This window comes from Mytilus trossulus, chromosome 5 (genome assembly GCF_036588685.1).
Source record: "Mytilus trossulus isolate FHL-02 chromosome 5, PNRI_Mtr1.1.1.hap1, whole genome shotgun sequence".
Classification (NCBI taxonomy): Eukaryota; Metazoa; Mollusca; class Bivalvia; order Mytilida; family Mytilidae; genus Mytilus; species Mytilus trossulus.
This window is the reverse complement of record NC_086377.1, coordinates 66238331-66266167: the sequence shown is the minus strand read 5'-3', so window position 1 is coordinate 66266167 and position 27837 is coordinate 66238331. Positions and strand designations below refer to the sequence as shown.

General features: G+C 33.6%; 1 protein-coding gene and 1 long non-coding RNA gene across 2 annotated transcripts; both read right to left on the bottom strand.

Moving 5' to 3' along the window:
- Positions 1-14122: 14122 nt before the first annotated feature.
- On the bottom strand, positions 14123-15286 carry LOC134719815 (uncharacterized). Its single transcript, XR_010107708.1, has 3 exons — positions 15176-15286; positions 14655-14777; positions 14123-14168 (listed from the first exon to the last, which is right to left on the bottom strand). It is a non-coding gene; the product is annotated as an uncharacterized LOC134719815 (long non-coding RNA).
- Positions 15287-17320: 2034 nt separating this feature from the next.
- LOC134718218 (BPTI/Kunitz domain-containing protein 4-like) lies at positions 17321-26806 on the bottom strand. Its single transcript, XM_063580711.1, has 4 exons — positions 26776-26806; positions 26307-26387; positions 19436-19525; positions 17321-17484 (listed from the first exon to the last, which is right to left on the bottom strand). The coding sequence occupies exons 1-4, from the start codon at positions 26804-26806 to the stop codon at positions 17321-17323; spliced, it is 366 nt and encodes a 121-aa protein (XP_063436781.1).
- Between the last annotated feature and the right edge of the window lie 1031 nt (positions 26807-27837).

Genomic DNA, 27837 nt, shown 5'->3' with positions numbered 1-27837 from the left:
AGACGTACTCTAGCCTTGTTCCGCGCCGGCTCGCTCCCGTTAGCCATCGAGACTGGCAGGTACACCAGGCCGCCTACAGCTTTAGAAAATAGACTTTGTAAATTTTGTTCCTTAGATAGTGTTGAATCTGAAAAACATTTTCTTTTGCAATGTGACATTAGGTGACATTAGGTTTGAATTGTTGTTCGAATGTTCAAAATATATTGACAATTTCTCAATGTTAAATGATGATGTCAAACTTGTTGAAATAATGAAATGTTCTGATATTCAAAAATGTTTAAGCAAATGTTTACATAAGAGTTTTATGAGACGAAAATTATTTTCTTAATTATTACTAATAACATACTAGTTGTAAAAGTCTATTTTAAAATTTTAAAGTCACTGCGATTAATTTTTTATAAGATAATTAAATATGTAATCGTTAATCTCTAGATGAAATTATTTTAAAACTTAGAATATATATTTTATTCTTTTTAACTTATTTCCATACTTTTTAACAATATTCATTTCGGATTTAATTTTTTTGCTCAAGTATATATGCTTTTAAATGCATAAACACGTTTTAACTTTTTTGATGATAATTTTATGAATTTTACCGTTAAACTATATTAATAATGTATATAACATGTGTTAAGTGTTTCATAAGTCAAATTAATGACTGGGTATTGATTGTTTTATTGTAAACTGTGATTTGTAAATATTGTCAATCAATATGTGACACTATAATGAAATATATATTTATTTTTATTTATTATTATTATTATATAGAAAAAAATTATGGTCTTCTTATTCAATATTCTGAACAGCACATTGATCGACATGGCATGCGCAGGCCGTGGTAAATCAGGATAAAAGTGGCGCCAAGCGTCATAGGATATCACCAGACACGACATACGTCGTCTAGCAAGAAGAGGTGGTGTTATCTCTGGTCTTATCTACATGGAAACACGTGATGTATTGAAAGTCTTTCTTAACGGTAAGGTCATCCGTGATGCAGCTGCAGCCTACGCGGAGTACGCAAAGAGAAATTAAGACTGTCACCACCATTGATGTGGTCTTCGCCCTAAAACGTCAAAGCCTAAAACGTCAAAGGGTACCTTCACCAATTCGGAGGTTAAACGGTCATCGGAATAATATCAACGGTCCTATTAAGGGCCTTCAACATATTTCAAAAAGAGTTTTTATTTGTTGTTCTTAAGCATATACAAAGAAAGAATAGATAAAATATATATTAAATATAGTATAGGAATAAGTTAAATGATAAATGATCATGTAAGGATTCAGTTTTATATAATTACATGTTTTGTTTTTCTTTATTTGGGTTATATAAACACAGGCACTTGTCTCAGAAAAAAAAATTCCTATATACCTTATTATAAGTGTTATAATAAGGTATATAGGAAAAAAAATTCTGAGACAAGTGCCTGTGTATATAAATCAAGGATTTGTAGAGCTAACTATACAAATCCTTGTCATAAATGAATAAATAAATTTATGGAAGAATTCAAGAAGAACTATTATGAACACGACAGGGACAGAGATGTGCCTTAAAATGAAACGATAGGAAAATCCATCATGACATATACATTTTTTACATTTAATAAATTAAACAGGTCAGGACCACTACCTTATATGGAAATGCATAAATCAGCATACTTATGTTATCGCACTTGTAATTGTTTATTTACATGTGACGCAATTTATTTTTACCTATGTTTTTGACCAATCCACTAAATGAGTCGCAATGCATGATGGACTACTACGTGTTTACAATCAACCAAGAACACGTGTTATTTACTGAAATATAACACATTTTTTCGTGCAATGCGGGATTCACAATTTCGCTTAGTTTTTCATTTTGTGTATCTTCATTTATCGTTCGTGATATAGAGTAACACTTCCATGCTCAGATTAGCGAAGAGTTGTTTCTATGCGAAGAAAAAGTGGTTTGAATTACCCGATATATAGCCATTAACGTGTTTGATGATGGCACAGAGATATCATGTATTTGTCCACCAGACAGCAACGAAACAACAGAAAAAAAACCACAATTACCCATGAGACAAACTTACTAGTGTAAAGTAAGCCGTCGATGATATTCACTTCACGAGTACAGCAATGTTCGAAAAGATAATTAAAGGCAAATGTGGGATCCTTGAATTTTGTGTTCGTAAAAAAGGCGAAGAAATATTTACATACATGGCAGTGTTAACAAAATCTATAAGTATTTTTTTTGGTCACATTTCAGTATATTGGACTTCCAAACTGTTCCCTTTGTTTTAAAGGTAGTGAAGTCAGCAACTGTAGTTTCAGTTTGTTCGTTTTTTAACGGGCTCGGAAATTTGCCAAACCGAATAAAATCATTACAGCTTATTCCCTAATGCATGTAGAGCAAAACTTTGGTTGGCTTGCTTGCTTTGTTTGTATAGTTGTTTATACAAGCTTTGAAAATAAGATTGACATCTTTAAACAATGTATATAAAGGCATAGTTTAACTTGTATATTTTGTATTTTGTACAATATACACACAAAGCAAGCAAGCTAACCAAAGTTTTGCTCTACATGCATTAGGTAATAAATTGTAATGATTTTATCCATATGTATGTGCGACAAGGTGGAAAATTTTATATGTTTTTTGAAAATTGAAGCGGTGGATCTATAATGAAAAATAAGATGTGGTATGATTGCCAATGAGACAGCTGTCCACAAGAGACCAAAATGACACAGAAATTAACATTTATATATCACCGTACGGCCTTCAACAATGAGCAAAACTCATATCGCAAAGTCAGCTATAAAAGACCCCAATATGAAAATGTAAAACAATTCAAACGAGAAAACTAACGGCCTTAATTATATATAAATAAAATGAACGAAAAACAAATATGTCACACATAAACAAACGACAACCACTGAAATACAGGCTCCTATATATACAATTCTTCTTATTTCTATATACAAAGCCAGTTTTAGAAAGAAAGAAAATAGGTAATATGGCACCCACTATGATCCATAGACTTAATATTGGAGATATTTTACATATGTCAACAGGACAGCAGCCGAACGATAAAAAAAAAACCTCTGAGGTATATGTTTTGATAAAATTAGCAACAAACGGATATTGTCGATGGATGAAACTATAAACAAAATGCATTGAGCTATATACCGTACCCGCTCAGTGGCGAATCCAGGGGGCGGGGGATGAACCCCTTTTTTTGGACGATTAGTGCATTTGGATGGGCACATGTAGTTGTAACCCCCTCCCCTTTTGTCTAGGGTTAGGAGCCCCCTTTTTAAAATGGCTGGATCCGCCCCTGCCGCTTTCATAACACTCATTTTAAGCATACTAAATATTATGATGTTCTTACATATAGTTCAGGTCAAATACACAACCAGTACAGAAAGAAGTGTTTCAATGAAAGTTTTCGTGTTTTTCTAGGCAGAAATGATTTTGGAATCACATTATACAGTTGAAACGAGCTCAAATGATTTTCTTACTGGACAGTGGTCATTTCATTGGGTATTGCACTGTGTCATGTCGAAAAATTAATACAGGTTCAATTCATAACAAGGCACAAGACCGGTTCAACTACGTTTGCAAGGCGAAAAAGAAAGTCGAATCGTGAAGCCAATAAACAATTTTTTTTTTTATTCTGAGCATCCAAATTGAAGATTATGTTATATATTTAACATTAAATATATTTGCAGAATAAAAACTTTGGTAATGAGAACCCCAGACAATATATTAGTTGACAGTTTTCCCACTAATTCCACGTGCTTTCAGTAGTGGTTTACTCGTAGTAGCCCACAATGCATTGTGGTTCATTGAGTCGATTGGTCAGTTTTTGCAAGGCCATATTGGAAATTTCTATGCAAATATATTCTGACGTCAGAAAATCTAGAGTTCTCGACCTGTTAAAAGTCACTATAACTTTAAACTCTATGTCTAAGACTTCGTGAATGTGGACTAACAAATGCCAAATATAAGTTGATTTTATTTACGTAATGCTTACTTCTAACTAAAATTACAGCCATACGACTATAGGTAAAAAGCGCAAATGTCTGGTCAATTTAATACAGATGAATCAAAATTTCAAACGCAAATGTCCATAGTGTTTGAAGCGCAAATGTCCTATCGATTTACAGGTAAAAAAGCGCAAACGGCCTGTGACCTCTAAACTAAAAGTGCAAACGTCAATAGAGGGCATACGATACTGTTTTGATCCCGTATTTACAGTTTGATGAAAATTTCCATATATATACCCTATTTTTCGCCTGATCGATTAAATCAAATATGTAATAAAAAATTTGCCTTCACGCGCTACTTTTTGAGTTAAATGAAATCGAAATTTTGTATATTTGCTCAAAATTCGGATTTGTGGCCGTATTTTCCCTTTCGAAAGTAAGCCATAATTTTTTTTGTTTTAACAGATAAACACAAATTGTTTTTTGTTAAATAAATTGTAATTTCTGTATTTTATAAGTATCTTAAAAAAATTATACATTTTTTATTCAGAAATAACTCATGCTTATCAAATGAATTCAGAAAAAAGTAATTTTTTATGTATATTTAACAAAATTAAAAAAATTGCACTATTTACAGTTTTATAAAATTTGGTCCACGTAATCTACCTACGGGGCGCCGAATGGGACTCTTGTGGTTTTGTACAAAATTCAATTCTGTCATGACAAAATCATTTTTGTCTTACAAAACTATGTGCTCCAGACTTGTTTTGTGAGAACTTCAATTTTGTGATGACAAAATTCATTTGTGTAGACAAAATTCATTTGTGTAGACAAAATTCATTTTTATCATGACAAAATTCATTTTTGTAGACAAAATTCATTTTTGTAGACAAAATTCATATTTGTCATGACAAAAGTCAATTTTGTCTAAAAGGTATGCAAATATAAACATATTTGCATACAAAATTGACTTTTGTGACCTGATATGGAAATTAAATCACAAAAGTCAATTGTGTGAGGTTAGATTCAATTTTGTGAGACAAAATTAACTTTTGTGAGACAAAATTGACTTTTGTGAGACAAAATTGACTTTTGTGAGACAAAATTGACTTTTGTGAGACAAAATTGACTTTTGTGAGACAAAATTGATCAATTTTGTTGAGACAAAAGTCAATTTTGTTAATTTTGTTTAGACAAAAGTTAATTTTGTCAATTTTGTTGAGACAAAAGTCAATTTTGTCAATTTTGTTGAGACAAAAATCAATTTTGTCAATTTTGTTGTGACAAAAGTCAATTTTGTCAATTTTGTTGAGACAAAAATCAATTTTGTCAATTTTGTTGAGACAAAAGTCAATTTTGTCAATTTTGTTGAGACAAAAGTCAATTTTGTGAGGACAAAATTCATTTTTGTGACGACAAAATCCAATTTTGTAACAACAAAATTAACTTTTTATGAGACAAAATTGACTTTCGTGAGACAAAATTGACTTTCGTGAGACAAATTTGACTTTCGTGAGACAAAAATCAATTTTGTTGAGACAAAATTCAATTTTGTCAATTTTGTTGAGACAAAAGTCAATTTTGTTGAGACAAAATTCAATTTTGTCAATTTTGTTGAGACAAAAGTCAGTTTTGTCAATTTTGTTGAGACAAAAGTCAATTTTGTGTTACATTGGTCAATTTTGTCTCAAAAAAGTCAATTTTGTCAATTTTGTTGATCACATTGGTCAATTTTGTCTCACAAAAGTCAATTTTGTCAATTTTGTTGAGACAAAAGTCAATTTTGTCAATTTTGTTGAGACAAAAGTCAATTTTGTCAATTTTGTTGAGACAAAAGTCAATTTTGTGTAACAAAAGTCAATTTTGTGTAACAAAAGTCAGTTTTGTGTAACAAAAGTCAATATTGTGTAACAAAAGTCAATTTTGTGTAACAAAAGTCGATTTTGTATGCAAATTAGTTCACAGAAACCAAACTAAACTAATTTGAATACAAAATTGACTTTTGTCGCCCAATTTTCAAATTAGGTAACAAAATTCAAGTCTGTGTAACAAAAATGAATTTTGTCATGACAAAAGTGACTTTTGTCCGCTGATAGATAATTTTGTATGACAAAATTATTTGTAGTAGGATACAAATTTTGTTAAACTGAACTTATTTTTGTTAAACAAAAGTCGCTTTTGTCCGTACAAAATTGAATTTTGAGTACAAAACCACAAGAGTCCCATTCGGCGCCCCGTACTACCTGCAAAATGAAACAAAATGTCGTTTTAAAAAATAGGGGTCCATGCACTCGTTTTCAAATTAAAACCGTTTGAATGATAAAAATCAGTCGGAAAATGCATCTTTTCCCGATATGTCATAGTTTTCAAGCGCAAATGTCCTATCGTATTCAAAATTCAAATTCTTCATTTCCTAATCACAGACCTCCTTCGAGCATTACAAAACGTTCTCAGTCCGCTAGCTCTGCACCATTGATTCAAGACTCAAACCAATCTATTGATATCCACACAGATCTCTGTCCGCACTTATTTGCTGACGAATTGAAGTAGTTATCAAAAATGCGTTTCAAGTGAATGGTTAAGCTAGCTATAACACTATGATACTATGATGGTTTTCCCCTATTTTTATTCCTTTTGTGGCACAACTTAGGTTATTATATTAATGGAATTTGTATCTATAGCTACAATAGATATAAGAAGATGTGGTAACGAGAAAGATTTATGAGTCACATCAACAAACGTCAACCACTTAACACCAGGTTTCATGCACCAAAATAATAATCTTTCGTTGCGCAAATTTTCCTGGACTCAAGAATTTTAGCAAATTAAATATAAGATATAATTTTGAGTAAGAGGATAAAAAATTATGGGAATTTCATTAAAATTACCGTTACCTATTATAATTACGAGTCAGATATGTAAGGTCCTGCATACCATAGATGATTGTAGGACAGAAATTCACAGACAAAAGTCAAAGACAAAATGTCACAGACAAAAAATTTACGAACAAAAACTCACAGGAAAGAACTTCAAAGACAAAATGTCACAGACAAAAACTTACGACAAAAATTCAGTGGACAAAAAGTAACGAACCAAAAAAAAATAATCACAATTTAGTTATGAGTTATCTCTCTTTGAATAAAAATATGAAGAATTGGTATGATTGCCATTTAAAAAATGTCATCCCGAGACTAAATAACAAAGAAATTAACACAACTCAAGTTGACCGTACGGCCTTCACAATCATTAGCAAGAACCAAGAGCCTGTAGTTCAGTGGTTGTCAATGGTTCATGTCCGTCGTGTTTGTTTTTCGTTAATTATTTTGTTATACATGTATAAGGCCATTATTTTTTCTCCATTGAAATGTTTCATATTTTTCATATTGACTGAGTCCTTAATAGCCTATCATACGGTATGGAGTTTTTTTTTCTCATTGTTGAACGGCATACGGTCGCCTATTATATTTCTAAAATCTACTTCATTTCAACTTTGAAGATAGTTTTCTTATTGTCAATTAAACCACATCTTTTTATCTATATATACAGTTTGAGAACGAAAAATAAAATTGGGACGTCCGAACCTCACGAAATTTGTTTTCGTTCTCTAACTGTATACACATAAAGAGATGAAGTATGAGTGATACAAGTACTAAAGGCGATAGCAATACATCAGAATGCCCTCACGGTCGATGTAAAAATGAGACGTACAAAGATTAAACTTATCAGGGTGTGAATAAAATTGTAATTTCACAATTGCTTACTCAGTCTTTTATTTGAGATTTTATCTCATGCATGAACTTCAATGTAGTATTGGTTTTGCTCATTGCTGAAGAATGAACGGTGAACTTTATCTGTTCATTTCTGTATCATTTGGTCTCCCGGAAGAATTGTCTCATTTGCAATCATTCCACATCTTCTGTGGTACTTGCAAAACATGATACTAGTAATATGTTAATAACGCTAACGGATATATAAGAAGTTTAAATAAACTTTATTTAACTAAAATTTATAAATTAACAACACACTTATATAGGGTTTAGTTCTGTACTATTCGTTAGTGTACAGGAGCTACACATTTATATCGACATCCTAGTTTACAATCTTTCTTTTTCCCATGACAAAATGTATCGTTTTTACAGCTTCGTCTGACATAACACCTGGTATGTGCTTTTCTCATTGTTAGAGGCCGTATGATCACCCATTTTTGCTTACATCTGATGTATCATTTGAACCATAGGGGATTCTTGTCTCATTGTCAATCATACCCCATCTATAATGAACAAGAGACGGACTAAGATAAAACTTATTAGGATGTGCATACAAATTTCATTTCACAATTGTTAGCTTCATTATTATGAGTTTTTGTCTCTTATATGAACTTCTTTGTAGTATGGGTTTTGCTCATTTCTGTCATCTAGCTATTAATTTCTGTGTCATTTGGTCTTCCGGAAGGCAAGGCAAGACGTTTTAATTAACTTTATTTAACTAAAGTTTATAAATTTACAACACTTATATAGTCATGTCAGTGTTTATTTCTGTAGAACTGATCAATAAACAGGAGCTACACATTTATATTGACATCCTTGTTTACAACATTTCTTATTCCCACGGCAAGATGAATCATTTCTACAACTACGTCGGACATAGCACCTGGACTTCGGATATGTGTCTCTTGGACATTTGTCTGGCGTTGGCTTATTTTCTACAAAATAAAATGTTTTGAATATATAAGACATAATACAACACGAGTGCACGTGTTGTTGGATTTCCATACCCTACTCGTAATTAACACTTTCAAAGTATCGAAATAAAAAGTTAATGTCTTATACTGACGAAATACATGACACACATATATATATATATATATATATATACGAGTCTAAATTGAAAACTACGTTCAAACCTATGACTGCGTTGGATAAAAACCGCAATTTTTATACGTGTGCATGTCAAACAAATTTCGTTGAAGAAGGGTCTAAAAACAGCACAATCAACATTTTCCAAAAGACCAAAAGAGTGAAAAAGTATATTTAAACAAAACGCATTTGACTAACAGGTCGAACAACTGATGTTCTTTAACCCTGCTGACTGCCATTGACGATTGCCAAATAAAATTGATCACAAGATGTAACAAACTCGATCTTAATATAAATTTAATACGTCACAGAAAAAAAATATTGTTAACTTGTGGACAGGATGTTGTGCCACAAACATTCGGTGTCAATATTTCTTTAGTACACCATATCCGGATTTCGACAATAAATGTCTCTTCAGTGATGTTAGGGATCGAAACGGTATTTATATATATATATATATATATATACAACTCGTCTAAACATCAACCCAACAATGTTAGATCTGTAAATTTGCTTTCGCAAATTTTTGGTTCTTCCCTCGCCGGGATTCGAACCCATGCTACTGTGATATCGTGACACCAAATCGCCTGCACTGCAGCCGTCCCGCTAGACCACACGACCACCTGGGCTCTCAAAAAAAGAGCTTTCGGTGGCCATATGTTACCTTTCCACGTCAGTTTTAATCTAGCGGCGTACTACAGTACATGATATATAAGGCATGAAGATATATATATATATATATGTACTTAGCCACTCAGATGACTTGACTAATACATGTATATTGCACTTGACTGCTCAAAATACGTAACTATTCTATCTAAAGTTGAGGTGTTATGTACGTTATATACAAAGCAGAAGCGGTCCCTTTTCAGATGTGGATTGAAACAATAAATATGGTACCAAAATTTAACCAAAGATACCAGGGGTCGATTTCACAAAAAAAACTTACGACTTAGATTGGTCGTAAGTCATGATCAATTCAGTATACTTACGATTAATCTTAGTCTTAAATATTTCGTGAAACTGACTCCAGGCCTATAGTTTTGTAAGCCAGATACGCAATGTATCTACAACGGACTCATCAGGAAGGTCAAATACAAAAAGTTAAATGGCAAAATAAAGTACAAAGATGAAGAGTATTGAAGGCAACTCATTTTGAAAGGATTTTCCAAATATAGCCAAGTCTTTATATAGATTAGACCGTTGGTTTTCCCGTTTGAATGGTTTAACACTAGTAATTTTGGGGCCCTTTATAGCTTGTTGTTCGGTGTGAGCCAAGGCTCCGTGTTGAAGGCCATACTTTAACCTATAATGGTTTACTTTTAAATTGTTATTTGGATGGAGAGTTGTCTCATTGGCACTCACACCACATCTTTCTATATCTAAGGTATAATTTTCCCGACTACAAATGAAAACCAAACTTTAACAATTTGATGAGTCCGAAGCGCTTTACTCCATTATCAGGAACCCTGAAAGCCGAATATTTATATAATATATCCAAATGATGTGATTAAGTATGATGCTTATTCATTGCAAAGGTTCAAGTTAAGATATCCTGTAAAAAGTTTATGACGGACCATTATCGCAATGTCCTCGCATAAAAAAATAGTTAAAAAGTAAAAACAATATAATTACCGTCAGGACAGCAAGCAAAGTATTCATCAGCTGGTCCTCCTAGACAACTGTATCCAGCTGGACACTTGTTGGAGCCGACAACCATTCCACAGGATAGTGATGGATGAGGATCGCCAAATTTACAGGCTATTAATATACAACAGATAACAAATATAATTGATAACCCTGTTTAGTATGTATGTATGTATGTATGTATGTGTGTGTTAGAGGCAATAAGCTAACGCCTAGGCATAATGTTTTCACCTGATTTTTTTATGCTTTAAGCTTATTTCCTTAAATCTGGGGATGATTATTTAACCTATTTATATTGCAGAGGACATGTTTATGTGATATAGATACAATGGATAAGCGTTGATTCTTGAAAAAGAAACCATGATGTGGATTGTTAAAAATCCCTATTGTCCCTATTTTTTATTTTAATTTAGCTGGTTTGTTTTTCATGAATCAACGTTTATCCATTGTATCTATAACTTAAACTATTGTGATAATGTCTTTTCAAAATTAAAGCCTATTCTTAATTAGAAGGTATTGTAAGTGAGTTTAAATAACCATGTGATCGTGACAAACGTTTGTTTTTCATGAATCAACGTTTATCCATTGTATCTATAACTTAAACTATTGTGATAATGTCTTTTCAAAATTAAAGCCTATTCTTAATTAGAAGGTATTGTAAGTGAGTTTAAATAACCATGTGATCGTGACAAACGATGCATTACAATAAACTATATATTACAATTTGAAATGGTTAAAACAATACAAACACATGTTTTACACAACACTTCTGTCCTTAAAGATTTTCATTTATCAGGCATCTGAACAATACATGTTTTGACAAAATGAGACATATTTGATCTTATTAGAATAAAAATGGGGAATGTGTCAAAGCCGGGGACAACAACTTGACAAAAACATATATATAGCAGATATATAAGGCATGTTTCCGTAATTTCTAACCAGATGTCTTATTCTAGACACATCACGATTTTCTAATATAAAAATTTGCGAATAATAGATAAAATCATACTATATTGATTTATAAAACAAAAATTGACACTTATAATGCAAATATTTTGGTTTGAAACATGTGGAATAGCTAACAATGATCCGATAATAAACGACCAAACTCGCTTTTATTAAACAAAATATCCACAATAACTTAAAAAAGAAGAATCAAAATAGGAAAACCAAAAAATAGGGACAACAACCAAAAAATACCAGGATTCTAACCTAAGACGACAAGTTTTAACCCATTGAGCATAACCATCAAACCTCGTGGCAACCAACTCATACGATAAGATTGCCTAGTATTGTATATTGTATTTTAAAATAATTCCATTACTGAACAGAAATCAGTAAATTGGCCAATTCAACCTTAATGTAATAAGGCACACAAAGGAAACAAAAGAATAAAAAAATGGTGAGTCCATTTCAGCGACGGATTAAGGAAGCGTTGATTCTAGAAAAAGAATCCACGGTAAATGAATAGGATGACGTCACCACAATGGTTTAAATCAAATTAATAATTTGGTTTATGAAATTGATAATCTGTCATATCAAATTAATAATTTGTTATATCAAATTGACAATCTGTTATATCAAATTGACAATCTGTTATATCAAATTATTAATTTGTTATATCAAATTGTAAAAGTCAATTATCATCGCCTTAAAAGGCTTCCGTAGATTTCAACTTTTTTTCAATGAAAGTAAGATGGAAACTGTATTTTCTTATAGTGTACCAAGATTACATGAACACATATATTACTGGTGCTCTTACATCAAAAGGTGATCCAAAGTTGGCTTCTAATTTAGTTTTAGTTTTCACAATATTTTTTTTGAAAAATGTCAGCCGGTCACGAAATTCAGTTATATTGGTTTTGCCTTTTGTTTAGGGACTTTCCGTTTTGAATTTTCCTCGGAGTGCAGTATTTTAGTTATTTTTCTTTTCTCGCAGGCAACGTTTGGTAACGTTTTTTAGCAGCTCTAGTTTATTTTCAAATATTTGGTTTATAAAATTGAGAAAAGACGGATGGAAGTGTGAAAAAGGGAAATCTCTTTAAAGGGAGCGTACTCGGTATATCCTAAAAGTTATTAAAGGTTTCAGGACGATAATTCAATTCGCCAGACGCGCCTTTAGTCTACATACATTTAAGACTCATCAATAAATCTTATTGTAAATAAATAGTGCTTTCGTTAAAATTGATAATTTCATGGGCGAAAACAAATACTTACGAATTCTACAGCAGTATGGGTCTTTACAGTATGATCCCACTGGACATGATGTACTCGGAAATGGTCCAAGTCTACATGTTCCGTGAGGTGTGTCCTTTTCACAAGCTTTAAGACATATGCATATGTAATATAAAAAAAATTAGAGTACTTTTCATTCAATTAAATGTAATTCAATAGAAGTATTGTGTTTGCTTTTGGAAAACCGATTTCTGTTTGTATGATTTCGGTCCCCACTACAGAGAATTATCAATATTTTTTACTATTATTTTTTAATCCTCCTTTTACGGATTCGGCTATACCTTTTGGACCTTTTGGATTATAGCTCTTCATCTTTTATATAAGCTTTCATTTTTGGATTTCAAATATTTTGACCACGAGCATCACTTAAGAGACATGTATTGTCGAAATGCGCATCTGGTGCAGGAAAATTGGTATCATTAATGTTATTGAAACCATATTTTTAACATGAAACTATTTTTGTTAATTTTTGTCTGATGTGGATTAGAGTCTGTTAAATCTATGTTCTTTGATTTTAAGCCGTTTTTATCTATTCTTATAAATTTTGCGAAAATATGTTTGGCCTTTTTTCTCTACAATTTGTACTTATTGACCTTTATTTTTCCTTTTTTTTGTCCAGTTTTATCTATTATGTAAACCCCCATTTACACCCCACTTATAGCTATTCTAACTGAGGATGGCACCGTCTATATTGTTCATCGCTTTAAATAGAAAACAAGGTCTTTTAGAATTGCAACGTATTATTCAATTACAACTTGATCAATTCTCAATTGGGCTATTAAAAATAATGAATAGACATGAATTTATTCAAGAAGACATATTTGTAGAAACATAGTAGTGAATAAGAGCAATACTAGATACTAAACGAACAATAACACTATATATGCGATGCTGCCCTTATCGATAACATTGACATTTGTTTAACAGCTGAATTATTCACATGCCATTCACGTGAATTTTCAATATAAAGTTATTCAAATAACATCTAACTTCAAGAATGAAAAAAAAATATTGGACGTGAAAATAAAAAAAAAACCCATTAAAAACTGACAGCCACTTTATTTATCATGTTTATAGCACAGTAGTCCAGAAAATAGCATCAAACACCATTCATTCAATCAATATATTATGGCTTGGGATACAGATAAAATATGACAGCAATCCAATACTATTGCTCTTTTTTTTTTAATATTATAATATTGTTAATGCATATAATACTTGTCAATACTCTGATCTCCCCAACAACTCTATCCGTCAAATCTCAATATTTGTAGGAACTAACTCACTAATGGGGATGCTCCTAATAAAGGAGAAAGATACAGAAAGGTCCTACTAAAGGAGGAAGATACAGAACATACAATAACTCACCAGAGCCAGGTAGACATTGACATGTCTGACATCCATTGCCGTCATACTTATACCCGTTTGGACATGGTCGACTGCATTTTATTTGAGGACATACTGAAACAAACAAAATTACATACAATATACACATTTAAGATATAGATGCATAAGATTATAAAGAATATACATAACTATATGTTCTAAATATACCGGTGTTTTGGTTTGCCGAAATTGCTGTAGCTAAATGTATACCAGGTACGCTGCCAAAGTTTGATAAAGAGGGCCAAGTTGCAAACTGAGAGAATGAATCTAAACGGTAACTAACAGAACACCCAAAATCGACTAAAATACGGACTGGCACTGATGTGAATATAGGGGCAATATTTCCAATACGGACTAGTAATGAATCATAAATTTCAGAATCGGACCGGGCCGAAAAGCAATATAGATCACGTGATTCATAAGATGACTAGGACGAGGTCACCAATATGACAAATGCCGTTTTGGTAGTTTTAGGGCTGTGTTAATCGTTTTATTTAATAAATAGATGTAATTGAGTGAGTGTTTGGTTGATTTTTTTTTCTTGCACAAAGAAGAACATACCATAAGGACAGCATACTCCACTGCGACCTAAAGGAGGTGTGTTGCATTGATATTGAGGGGGACATCTTTGTTGACCTGCACCACAGCTGGTTAAAGGCTTTGGTTCAACATTACCTGCACATCCTAAAGAAAGAAAGTAAATGAGAAGGATATACTTAAGTAAAATTCAAGTCACAGTTTGTAAATTATTATAATACTGCAGCCTTCACTCTAAACTTATGAGTTTACAAGCCAAACAGTCAATGTTTTGAAATACTATTTCGATATTGTTGGCTTGATGAGAAGAATTTTACAGAGCAATTGTACAAGTAGTCAATACCTTATGACTTGTGGTTAAACGTGAATACTCTTATAGATCAAAGTACAAGCTTCAACATGGAGCATTGTCATATACCGAACAGCAAGTTATAAAAGGCACAGAAATTACGTACATGTTAAATACATATTACATAATAAGTTTATGTTCAGTTGGTACAAATGTACTGCATATTTCATTTAAAACTGCTACTTAGCATCATTACCTGTTTTGCATTCACATATTGGACAGTTGTTTTCATCCAGTACGTTACCAAAGGGACAGGATATAGCACAAACAGCTCCACATCTAGGTTCTGTAAAAAACAAAAATGAATGTTTACAAATCAAATAAAATATTTGTATACACAATATTGTATACGTGTCTAGCACGAAACATCGGATTGTATATTAAGTGTTTGCGTATTTATATATTTAATGCTTTATTGATTGATCTTCAATTCAACAGAATCGCAGCAAAATCTCTACCAAATCGTTCTGACTTTTCCTCTTCGTTATTCATTTTCAATTATTATCCGGAATCGTATTGATCACCAGTAACATTGACATTAACAAAAAAGCTTTCGGCTTATGCATGATTCGGTTAAGTCAGGTTTCACTGTATATATTATACTTACCACATTCACACGTTTGACATCCATTTCCGTCAATCACATGACCATATGGACATGGTTCACTGCACTTTACTTGAGGACATTCTGAAAAAGATGTGTATTGCCATATTGCAAGCTTTAATAATTTACATAGTGTGCTAGTGGTATAATAGGTATATGTGTATGGTTTCTTTCGTAAATTCCAAATGGGGTGAGAGCAAATATCAAATCCCCATATACAATTTATTGACATCATATATAGTTTTTGGTGGGGTTCGTGTTGTTTATTCTTTGGTTTTCTATGTTGTGTCATGTGTACTATTATTTGTCTGTTTGTCTTTTCATTTTTAGCCATGGCGTTGTCAGTTTGTTTTTTATTTATGAGTTTGACTGTCCCTTTGGTATCTTTCGTCCTTCTTTTACGTCACAAGTACACTATGTAACGAATTTATCTTACTGACTATCTTAACATGTGACCATAGGCTAATGACCTATCAAAGTTGCCAAGTCGTCAATACCGTTAGGATTACGAAACTATTAATACTTACATTGATCATTCAAATACAAATGCCAACAATATTAACTTGTTAGTTTTAAATGTGTTTTATGAATTTATTTCAATATTTCATCGTCTGTTGCAACCTTTGAGATTTTTTCTCAGTACCTTTTGGTTTTTAAAGGGACGTAACACCACTGCTAACCGTGTATTGAAATAAGCCCAGCCTACCTACTAACCTGCTATCATTACGAATATGATTGGTTAAAAGCAACCATGTGGTGACCATGTATATTCCATATCTGATATCTGACACGGTCTCCACTTGATTGCTTTTAACTAATCATATTCGTAGAAAAGCGTAGGTGGTAAGATAAAAATGAATATCTGAAATTGTTCATGACTGTGAAGTGCGCTAGTGTTACGAACTACTAGTATATACTATTATATACGAATTTCGTCCATCACATTCTGATTTATGATATAATTGAGAATGGAAATGCGGAATGTGTCAACGAGACAACAATTTGACCAAAGAACAGAAAAAAGCCGGAGATTCAATGAATAAAATCTGCAGTATTGTTTCCTTTCTTTTTCCTTTTCCTTTACAAAGTTTCATACTTAAGGGCATACGATACAGTTTTGATCCTGTATTTACAAGTTCGTGAAAATTTGCATATAGGCTATTTTTCATTTAATTAAATCAAATATGTAATAAAAGATATACCTTCATGTGCTACTTTTTTAGTAAAATGAGGTAGAAACTTTGTATATTTGCTCAAAATTCAGATTTGTGGCCGTAATTTCTTTTTCAAAAGAAAGACATAACTTTTTTTTATGAAAGATAAGCACAAATTGTTTTTTGTTAAATAATCGGTAATTTCTGTATCTTAAAAGCATTCTAAACAAATACGCATTTTTTATTCAGAAATAACTCATATTTATCAAATGTTCATGAATTGAGGAAAACACGTCATTTTTTGCTGCATGTTTATCAAAATTAAAAAAAATCTTCTATTTACAGTTTTACAAAATTTGGATCACATAATCTCGCTGCAAAATCAAACAAATTGCTGTTTTGAAAAATAGGGGTCCATGAAATCGTTTTCAAATTAAATCAGTTTGAATGATAAAAATCAGTCGAAAAATGCATATTTTCCCGATATGTGACAGTTTGACGTCGCAAAAATCAAATTTTACGTTAGCAACGTCATTACCTCCCCTGTAACTGTATCGTATGTCCTTAAGCATGTATAACTTTACTAGAAATTATTAATATTGTGTAACACAAAGAAAATCATACCATAAGGACAGCATACCCCAGTGCCACCTCCTGGGGGTATAGTGCATTGATATCTAAACGGACATATGTGTTGACCTTCACCACAGCTGCTTAAAGGTTTTGGTTCAACATTACCTGCGCATCCTGAAACAGTAAACAAAATATGAAAGTAAAATTGAAAAAAAGAGACACTAACCCGACCAAAGGGCAGATAACCGCCGAAGGTCACCAATGGGTACTCAACACAGAAAGCAAATTCCGTGCTTGAAAGTGGTCCTCAGCTGGCCCCCATGTACAAGTGTTTACTAATTTAGTGAAAATGGACGCCAAACCAAACTTCAAAACATATGAATGAACTGAAATTGAAAAACACGGAGTAACAAAGGCTCCTGACTTGATACAGATATGAGTTCCAATGCAGAACTTGCATATATTCAAAATCTCTGCCACACACTTTGAAAAATTGATTTGACATTGAAGTCTGTGTTTTATATGGTAATTTTTGATAAATATTCTGTAACAAAACTTTAAATTCTTCGAAAAACTAAGGATTTTCTTACCCCCAGGAGTAGATTACCTTAGCCGTAATTTGGCACAATTTTTTATGAATTTTGGGTCCTCAATGCTCTTCAATTTTGTATTTGTTTGGCTTTTCAACTGTTTTGATCTGAGCGTCACTGATGAGTCTTATATAGACGAAACGCGCGTCTGGCGTATTAAATTATAATCCTGGTACCTTTGATAACTATTTCATCATTGATAAACAAAGGTCCAGAAAGACTAACAAATGCAAACGTTCTCAACTACGAAACAAGTAGAAAACAATAAAAAATCAAATGGTAAAAAAACAACTACTGTTTTTATCTTTCTAGTTCACTTTGCGGCGATTTATTTTCTAATTTTCTTGATGTACTAGAAAAGGAAAAATCCAACTTATACTTATTTCGCGACGATATAAATTCGCATTATGTTTCTACACGCGAAAGTAGCAAAAATAAATCGCTCGCGATAATAAGTTGGTTTACAGTATTCATATTCATCAATTTTTCGGATGTTCGGATTGTATAAAAAAAATAATAGATTTTGATAGTTGATATTTTACATTTAATGCTCTTAAACACTGACAAACATATTAAAAATAAAACATTTACCGAAAAGAAAACTAAAGAATAAACAACACGAACCCTTGAAGAGGAGTTTGACAAAAAGTATAGACTGTTGATTCCTTCTTGTTTCATTGATGTATCATGTCTGACATTCTTTCTTAATTTATTTAACTTCGAGTGAGGTATGCTTTTCTATTCTTTTATGACCATGCATTTATGTACCTAAAAGCTACCTATAATATTGAACACACCGTTTATGAACAATTGCTTCTGTTACTATTAGTAACTAGTATTATATCCGTTTACATCCGGTTTATGAAATGATTTTTTTTATTGCGTAGATATAAGAAGATGTGATATGAGTGTCAATGAGACAACTCCCCATCCAAATAATAATTTGTAAAAGTAAACCTTTATAAGTAAAAGTACAATCTTCGACACGGAGCCTATGTTCATATCGAACAGCAAGCTATACATGGCTCGAACAATTACGTAGATAGATATAGGAAGATGTGGTGTGAGTGCCAATGAGACAACTCTCCATCCAAATAACAATTTAAAAATTAAACCATTATAGGTTAAAGTACGGCCTTCAACACGGAGCCTTGGCTCACACCGAACAACAAGCTATAAAGGGCCCCAAAATTACTAGTGTGTAAAACCATTCAAACGGGAAAACCAACGGTCTAATCTATATAAACAAAACGAGAAACGAGAAACACGTATATATTACATAAACAAACGACAACTACTGTACATCAGATTCCTGACTTAGGACAGGTGCAAACATTTGCAGCGGGATTAAACGTTTTAATGGGCCCAAACCTTCTCCCTTTTTCTGAAACAATAGCATAACATCACAACATATAAAAACATACGATAAAATATCAATTAGCAGACTTAACTCAATCAAAAATACATGTACATGTTAAATACATACCAAACAAGGTTAATTTCAATTGGTAACACCTACTTCTTATCATTATTACCTGTTTTACATTCACAAGTTGGACAGTTGTTTTCATCCAGTACATTACCAAAGGGACAGGATATAGCACAAACAGGTCCACATCTAGGTTCTGTAAAGTACGAAAATATATTTTTACAAATCAAATAAATACACGACATTGTATGCGTGTCTTACACGAAACATATGATTGTATGTGTGTTTGCGCATTTATATATTCGATGATTCATTGCATTCATTTTCTGGATTTTCCTTCACCAGGAACGCTCAAAGCCAAACATATGAAATCCGAGGAAGTACCAATATGAAAAAATACCTTAGATAAATAGCCAACTTCATCTTGAGATAACTTGTCACGAGGGAGTTGGAAAGTTTTCATTGCATTTTTTTTATATAGTCTTGAATTGTATTGATCACTAGTTACTAATTGACAAAATTAAAGAAATTTGAATAATGATAGAGTAATTCGAATAACTCGTGAGCAATAGCTCTCATGCCAGTTAAGACATTGGGATTATTATTTTAAGACAAACATAGGAACAACAAGGTTTGATGAGCACAGTAATGTATAAAAATGATTGACAACATTGCAAATATGAATACCCTGACACGCATATTGCAGATAACAGAGGTAAGGTGTTTTTTATGTTCGCCAGACGCGCGTTTCACCTACAAAGCACTCATCAAACGCTGCGATTTGGTACAATTGCAAACGACACATCTTTCAACCATAAACCAATGACATAAATTATAGCAGTGATGATTTATATTCAATCATCACTAAATAACCTCAATACAGATGAATCCGGACGTTGACGCGTTCGAGCTGAGCACACTATGTACAACTGAGTTCAGACAGAAAATCCAATATCTATTTTTGAGATATTTGGCTATATTGTATTCTTTCTCATAATACCATAACTTCTTAAAAGGTTTTTCAAGTATTTTAATTAGCAAACATTAAAAAACGCACGACAATGCCACTGATAATTCAAAGAATGCGTGGTATTTTTAAATATTCAAAATCTAATGTTTCTCAGACCTCATAGTTTTTAAAACATACATTTTTGTAAATTTTATTAAATGAAATTAACAACCTAAATAATATCGTACCTTTGTGGTATCTAGAAATAAAACACAAATATACGTTTTAAAGTGTCTTTATTTACATGATGTGTGCGGTTCGTTATCATTACACTGTTTTTATACTGTACCGGCTTCGTTGAGACAATATTGTATTTGTTAAAGAATTATTCAAATTTTAAAGTAAATTTAGATTTTATTAGATAAATACTTACCATCATAAATTCTGAGTGTAACCCCAATTGCGTCATAGGTCAGATGGGAAATCCCGATTAAAAATAAACGTACTCTCACTGGTCCGGACATATACCCCTGTTTTCCCATATTCTTCCATTCAATTTCCTCAAGACAGAAACATAAGGAAAGGGGATAAAGGGGAGGTGGGTGGGACCTATAATTTATGATGGTAAGTATTTATCTAATAAAATCCAAATTTACTTTAAAATTTGAATATCTTATAGCTATAAATACGTTACCATCATAAGTTCTGAGTAACAGAATCTAACGTAAAGCTGAATCCCCTGTAACAGAAGAAACAGGAGGAAAGTTCAATATTTGTGCTGAAACTATAGGTCCAAGAGAGTATAAACTTTCGGCAAAAGTAGCCATAGATTGGAGGTAGTGATATATAAAAGAGTTCTCATTTCTCCAGAAACCTGCAGACAGTACCTCTTCTAAAGATGCACTGTTAAACAGAGCCCAGGATGTAGAGATACCCCTAACATCATGAGCTTTAACATTAAAACTATTTAAAAGTTCTTCCTTAGAAGAACCATAAGCTAAAGATATGCATTTGCATATCCAAGTAGAAATAGTTTTAACAGAAAGATCTGAGATTCCTTTTTTAATAGGAATTAAGAGTCTTGAGTTAGAAACAGAACGTAAACTACACGTTCTTTCCAGATAAATAGAAAGGATTCTTACTGGACATAAAAGTACATAAATATAATCGCTATGGAGTGCAGGAATCACAACTGGTTCTGCACCCTTATCTGGAATCTGATTCTTTGCCAAAAAAGCAGGATCCGTTAAAAGAGTAACAGAAGATTTATCCCTGTTAAATCGAAGGCAAGCATCAGAAATAGAGAAGGCATGGATTTCACTCCTTCTCCGTCCAGAAGCAAAAGCTAAAAGAAAACAGCATTTATAGGAAAGAAACCGTAAATCTATTGTTTCTGCTGGTTCAAAAGGAGGAAGTTTTAAAAAGGATAAAACTAGTCCAAGGTCCTACTTAGGAACTAAAGTTTTTTGTCTTGGTCTTTCAAGACTAAAGCTACGAACCAAAAGAGAAATATGCTCATTGATTTCAAAAATCTGGGCCACCAGAAATATGAATAGTTCTGGAGATAGCTGATCTATATCCCTTAATAGTAGAGGGACATAATCCTTTGGATTCAAAAAGAAAAACTAGAAAGTCTGCTAATTGTTGTACAGTGACTTGGAAAGGATCAATTTCCCGCTCACGACATCAATCTGAGAAGATTGACCATTTTGCATCATAGACAATGCTAGTGGAGTCTCTGACAGACTTTGTGAGATGCTTGGTTGCTACTTCAGAAAAAACCTCTCTTTCTGAGGCTTACCCTGAGAGAAGCCAGGCTAGTAGATGAAGTTTTTCTGGATTTTGATAAAGAACATTGCCCTTGACTCTAGACAGAAGGTCTGGTCTCAGAGGTAGAACTAGAGGACAAACACATGATAGGCGCAGAAGGTCTGGAAACCAAGACTGTTTTGGCCATGCTGGAGCAATAACTACGATCTTGCAATTTCCCCCTGCTATTTTCTGAAGTACTGAGGAGAGAAACCTGAAAGGAGGGAAGGCGTACCCGAACATTCCTTTCCAAGATAGGCTCATTGCGTCTACCGCAAAAGATTTTGGATCTGGAACCGGAGACACAAATGTTAGAAGGTTGTGATTGAGACTGGTCGCAAACAGATCTATCTGAGGTGACCCCCAATGAAGAGTCACAGCTTTGAAAACTACTTGAAGTAGTTCCCACTCCGTGTTTACTTGAGCAAGGGATCTGGACAGAGTGTCGGATAGAATATTGAGGTGCCCCGCAATATGTCTCACCACTAGATGAACCTGGAGTTGAAAACACAGAAGGAGAATGTCTCTGGCTATCTGATAAAGAGAAGGTGAATGAGTTCCTCCCTGCTTCTTGAGATAAGCTACAACTGTTGTGTTGTCCGTGGCCAGAATGACAGACTGATTCTTTAGAGACATTTGGAAATGATTCAGTGCAAACAGAACTGCTTTCATTTCCAATACATTGATATGCTCTTCCAAAAGATTTGGATTCCAGTCTCCCGATATTGTAAGCCCCTCCAGATATGCTCCCCAACCGAGAGTGGAGGCATCTGTGAATAATGTTAGACTGGGAACTTGAGGGGACAGACATAGGCCCCTCATTACATTTTCCCGTACTAACCACAATTGAAGGTGTGGAAATAAAGGCTGAGTGATTGGAATCAATGCTTCCCATTCTTGTGAAGCTGGAATCCATAACTTGTGCAGATAAAACTGAAGCGGACGAATGTGAAGTCGTCCCAATGGAATTACATCTGCCAGAGAGTTCAATAGACCCAGAAGTTGCAAGAATTGACGTGCTGTGACTGATTGAACCGTCAGGAATAAATGTATTTTCTGACATGGTTTTGTAAACTTCTCCTGTGGTGGGAGGACTAGGCCTACACTGGTTAGTAAATGTTCTCCCAGGAAAACAAAGTCTTGAGACGGAATTATCTCTGACTTTTTCCAAGAGATTTGGAAGCCTAGGGACAGAAAACAATTGATGACCAAATCTGTCTGAACCCTCAATTTGATTGGGCAAAATTCCTTGAGAAGGGAATCGTCCAGGTAGGAATGAATCTGAATATACAGGGAATGTAGGTGAGCTATAGCTGCCTGCATGATTTTGGTAAAAGCCAAAGGGGCTGTAGACAGGCGAAAAGGAAGAGCCTTGAACTGGAAAACTTTGTTGTTCCAAACGAAGCGAAGGTATTTCCTGTAAGTTTGGGAAATGGGAATGTGGAAATACGCGTCTGAAAGATCCAGAGAAGTAGTCCACATTCCTGGAAGGATTGAAGCCCTGATGGATCTGTTTGTTTCCATTTTGAAGTAAAAATTGTTCAGAATAGATAGGTCTATGACCGGCCTCATTCCTCCAGTCTTCTTTGGAACCAGAAAAAGACGGGAATAAAATCCCGGAGACAAAGTTAAGATCGACACCTCCTCTATTGCAGCTTTTTGTAACATTGTGTCCACTTCTACTGATAGAAGTTGACACTTCACTGGGTCTTGAGTATGAGACAAACTTATTGGAACTGCAGACAGAGGAGGTGGGTTCTTGAACTGAAGTGTTAATCCCCCTCGAATTATTGACAGCACATAACAGTCTGAGGTAATTTTCTTCCACTGATTTAGAAAAAAACTTAACCCCCCCCCCCCCTACTGGTATTGATTTTTGAGGAACTTGTTGTAAATTTTCCCCTGGGGAAGCTGTCAATAACGTACGAGGGGCAAGAACCTAGGTACTAGACCCAGGTTTCTTGGGACCCTAAAAACCACCAGAAGGCTTACCTGAGCTTTTTCCTGAGTTATTGGGTTTGTTCTGCGGTTTGCCGTAGTTATTCTTCCTTTTCTTAGCAGAAGAAGGAGAACCACCTGAAGCAGAAGTACTAGTAGAACTAGATGTAGCATTAACCGACCTCTTGCCATTAGTAACGTGTACACTAACTTTGACTGGAGGAGGGTTTTTGCTGAGTTCCTCTAGAACCCGCTGTAAGGGTAAACCAAACATCTTGTCAGAAAGTGGAGATTTCAGTAAAGAATCTTTCAAAGGCTCAGCGATAGAAATGTTATCAAGAAACTCTGCTCTTTTAGATAGGGTGCAATTAGCAATAGAACCCATTAAAAGCAACTGAGATGAACCTAGAGCTTTATCCAGTTGAAGTAAGAAGGATCGTACTTCTGCTGGAACAACCTGGACTGCTGTTAAGCAAATGTCCGGTTGCAGCTAGAAAATGTTCGGCTGTGCCAAGAACTTGAGAAGCACTACGAAGGAGATTCTCAGTCTTTGACCAAACAGGTTGAGTGAGACGAAGACCATCTACTGGCTTTTTTCCCAATAAAGATGACATAGATTTGTCACAACTGGGAACAAGTCTACCCAGTGAATAATCAAAGATATCAAAATCCTTGTACTTAACCTGATCAGAAAAGGATGACATTCCAAATCCAGAGATATTGTTATTAGCAACATTTTTACTAGCAGAATTAGCGATACCTTCATTAACACATTGTAAAGCAAAAGCCATATGGCCAGATTCAGGAAAAGAATTGTGAGAAGTCACAGTATCCTGAGAAATACCACAGGAAGCTTCAAAAGTTGAAGAAGGTTTCTTCGGCTTGGAAGGAGAGGCAAAAGGGATATGTGCTTCATCCCTCATCAAGGTATACACCTTATCCCTAAGATCCTTCAAGGAAGGAGGATCCTCAGTCTCCTTGGTGGGAGGTTGTTGAGCTGACTAAGAAGAAGGCTCAGGGGGCCGTCCTAGATACCTTGGGAGAAGAAGAACTTTCAACATCCTCATCAGTGAGGAAAGCCCTTTCATGACTTCCAGGGGAAACAGAAAGCTCGTCATCCTCCCTCTCATCACATTCTACAGACTTAGCTGGAGAAGGTTGATGAGAAGAAACTCTATTCTCCAGTAGAGTCATACGACTGGATAGAGTACTAAATTCTGCCTTAAAAGACTCACCAAAGTCCAAAAGTAACTTCTGAAAACCATCCAGAGGTGATGCATGATCAGAAACCTGAGTACCATGAGAAGAGCTAGAAGATTGAGCTTGAGAGTCAGGTACGGTGGTAGAAGGAGCTACTGTAGGAGTCAAAGTTACTGCTGCTACGGGTAGAGCAGGAGATAAAGGTGGTGCAGTAGCTACCCCAGAAGGGGGACCATAGAAATTGTCCCTATAAGGCCAAAAACCAGGTTGGTTTGGCATAAACCCACCATAAGGGTAAGACTGTGGCCAAGGTGGCTGAGACCATGAGGGTAAAGTTTGTGTGCCCGTTTTGGGAAGCATATACCCACAATAGGATAATGGGGGTCTAGAACCTGGCAAGTTCAAGCCCATAGCTGTATCTGGGACAGAACTAATAGTACCCGCTGAATTAACAGGCCTAGATAAAGTATGAGTCACCGAAGTTGACGTAGGTACCCCCCCCCCCCCCCAAATGCATGGCCGAACCTTGTGAAAGGGTCGGATAGGTAGCATTACCAGACACCGTTGTCGAAAACTCCGGTCAATGTACTGGTAGTTTGGGGAGGACTTAAAGGTAGTGACCCATCTAAGAGATAGTCCGAACCAGGAATATTTACGTACGGACTATTCAAATTAAAGTCCATAATAAAATTTACTTTAGGAAAAAAAACACAAATAATTTGTTTAGAAATTTAAACAAAACAAGGGAATAAATTTCCAATAAAATACACAATATATGAAAAGCAATTAAGCTATTCAAAAAACTAAACACTTCTCTGTTGAATCTGTAAAAATGTGCACGTGTGACCGATGTCGCAGATGGAAATTGAATGGAAGAATATGGGCAAACAGGGGTAGATGTCCGGACCAGTGAGAGTACGTTTATTTTTAGTCGGGATTTTCCATCTGACCTATGACCATGATGACGCAATTGGGGTTACACTCAGAATTTATGATGGTAACGTTTTTATAGCTATAAAATTAGCATATATTAATAAATCAAAGTTCATGATTAATTTAAACTCACATACAATGTACTCACCACATTCACAAGTTTGACAGCCATTTCCATCAATGACAAAACCGTAAGGACATGGTTCACTGCACCTTACTTGAGGACATTCTAAAAAAGATGTGAATTGCTATATTGCAATATATATAAACGAATAATATACCATTACTGTCTTTTGATGAGGTAATTTTGTAGTTTTATTGACTTTAAAAAAACAGATATTCACTAAGGTCAAAAGTCAATTAAAACATATAATTACCGAAACAAAAGACAGTAATTGTTTTATTCCATATTCCGAAATAAATGTATGTAATGGAAGATTTTTTTTATGAAAACCGATTGTTACAGTACATCATCGTTTGTTTTACCAAAATTATACATGTTAAAGCACGCGACGTTTTGCGCGGAAAATATATTTTTTCCGCAGGTAAATATGCTACATTATTAAAAATCCCATTCATATAAAATAAACTATTAAAGTTTAAGCAATATGGAATACCTATATAATGAACTTCTAGTAATTGTAGCATGTTCGTGTGGCATTGGACAGATCATATTTGTTTTTTAAAATTTCGTCCACTACATTCGTTTATATCATATGTGTTTCATTTCCATTTCCTTTCAAAATTTCATAGGGAAACGTGTATCAGTATAACTTATATTAACTCCAAATCATGGTATTCAATTTTACACTAACCTTGTTTGTACTGAAACCATTTAAAAACAATTTTGGAACCGGTACAACACATGTTAAGAACTTTATGACATATTTGTTAGTGAATTGGTCCACCCAAAATCTCAATTTAAAGGTAGTTAATCCTTAATATTTTTTTTTTATAAATTGAAGATTTGTAATTTAATTTTCCCACTCGTAACCTCTATGATAGGTAGATAATATAATGTATCATTTAATCTCATTGAATCGGCCTGGCGCATGAATTCATTCTGTGGTAAGTGCAAAAATTGTACTCCATGAATTTGCTATCTGATAAAAAAATAAACTACAAAAATATCTTATTATAATTGATGTGAATATTTTGTTTTTTCTATTAGCTCGAATGATGAACGCAAAGAAAATGTAAATATTTTTAAAATGTTTCGTAGTGTTATATACTAGTCAACAAAAGAAACGATACACGATTTTGAAATAAAATTTATCAAAAAGTATTTAATATAAAACAAAATGAGATACACTTTTTTAACAAGCTTTCATTTGCAATGTATGCACATGTGATAATAAAAATCAAAACTTGTCGGAAAGTATCTAAATTCCGTGTAAATGATCAAAGGGTGCAAATTAGTTTTGCGGAAAGTTGAAAAAAAAATCGACACATAATTTTCTAAGCACTAAATTAAATTTTAAATTTGTTTTAAAATATTCAATATGATAATCAAGTTATGTTCATGATGTGAATAATGGGTTGAAATATTGATTTTTCAAATTTTTTGGGGAAAAAGTGTTTTTTGAAATCTCAAAAAATGCAGAATTTTTTTTTTTCATTTTCGTCTCAAATCAATGCTTTATATATAAAAACAACACACAGTAAATTTGTGACCTTTC

Coding starts and splice junctions, on each gene's coding strand:
- LOC134718218 (XM_063580711.1), bottom strand. CDS start 26,806: ATGCTACAATTACTAGAAGTTCATTATATAG. Junction 26,388..26,775: donor ACTAGAAGTTCATTATATAG/GTATTCCATATT, acceptor CATCTTTTTTAG/AATGTCCTCAAGTAAGGTGC. Junction 17,485..19,435: donor AACTTGTGAATGTAAAACAG/GTAATAATGATA, acceptor TTACTGTTTCAG/GATGCGCAGGTAATGTTGAA.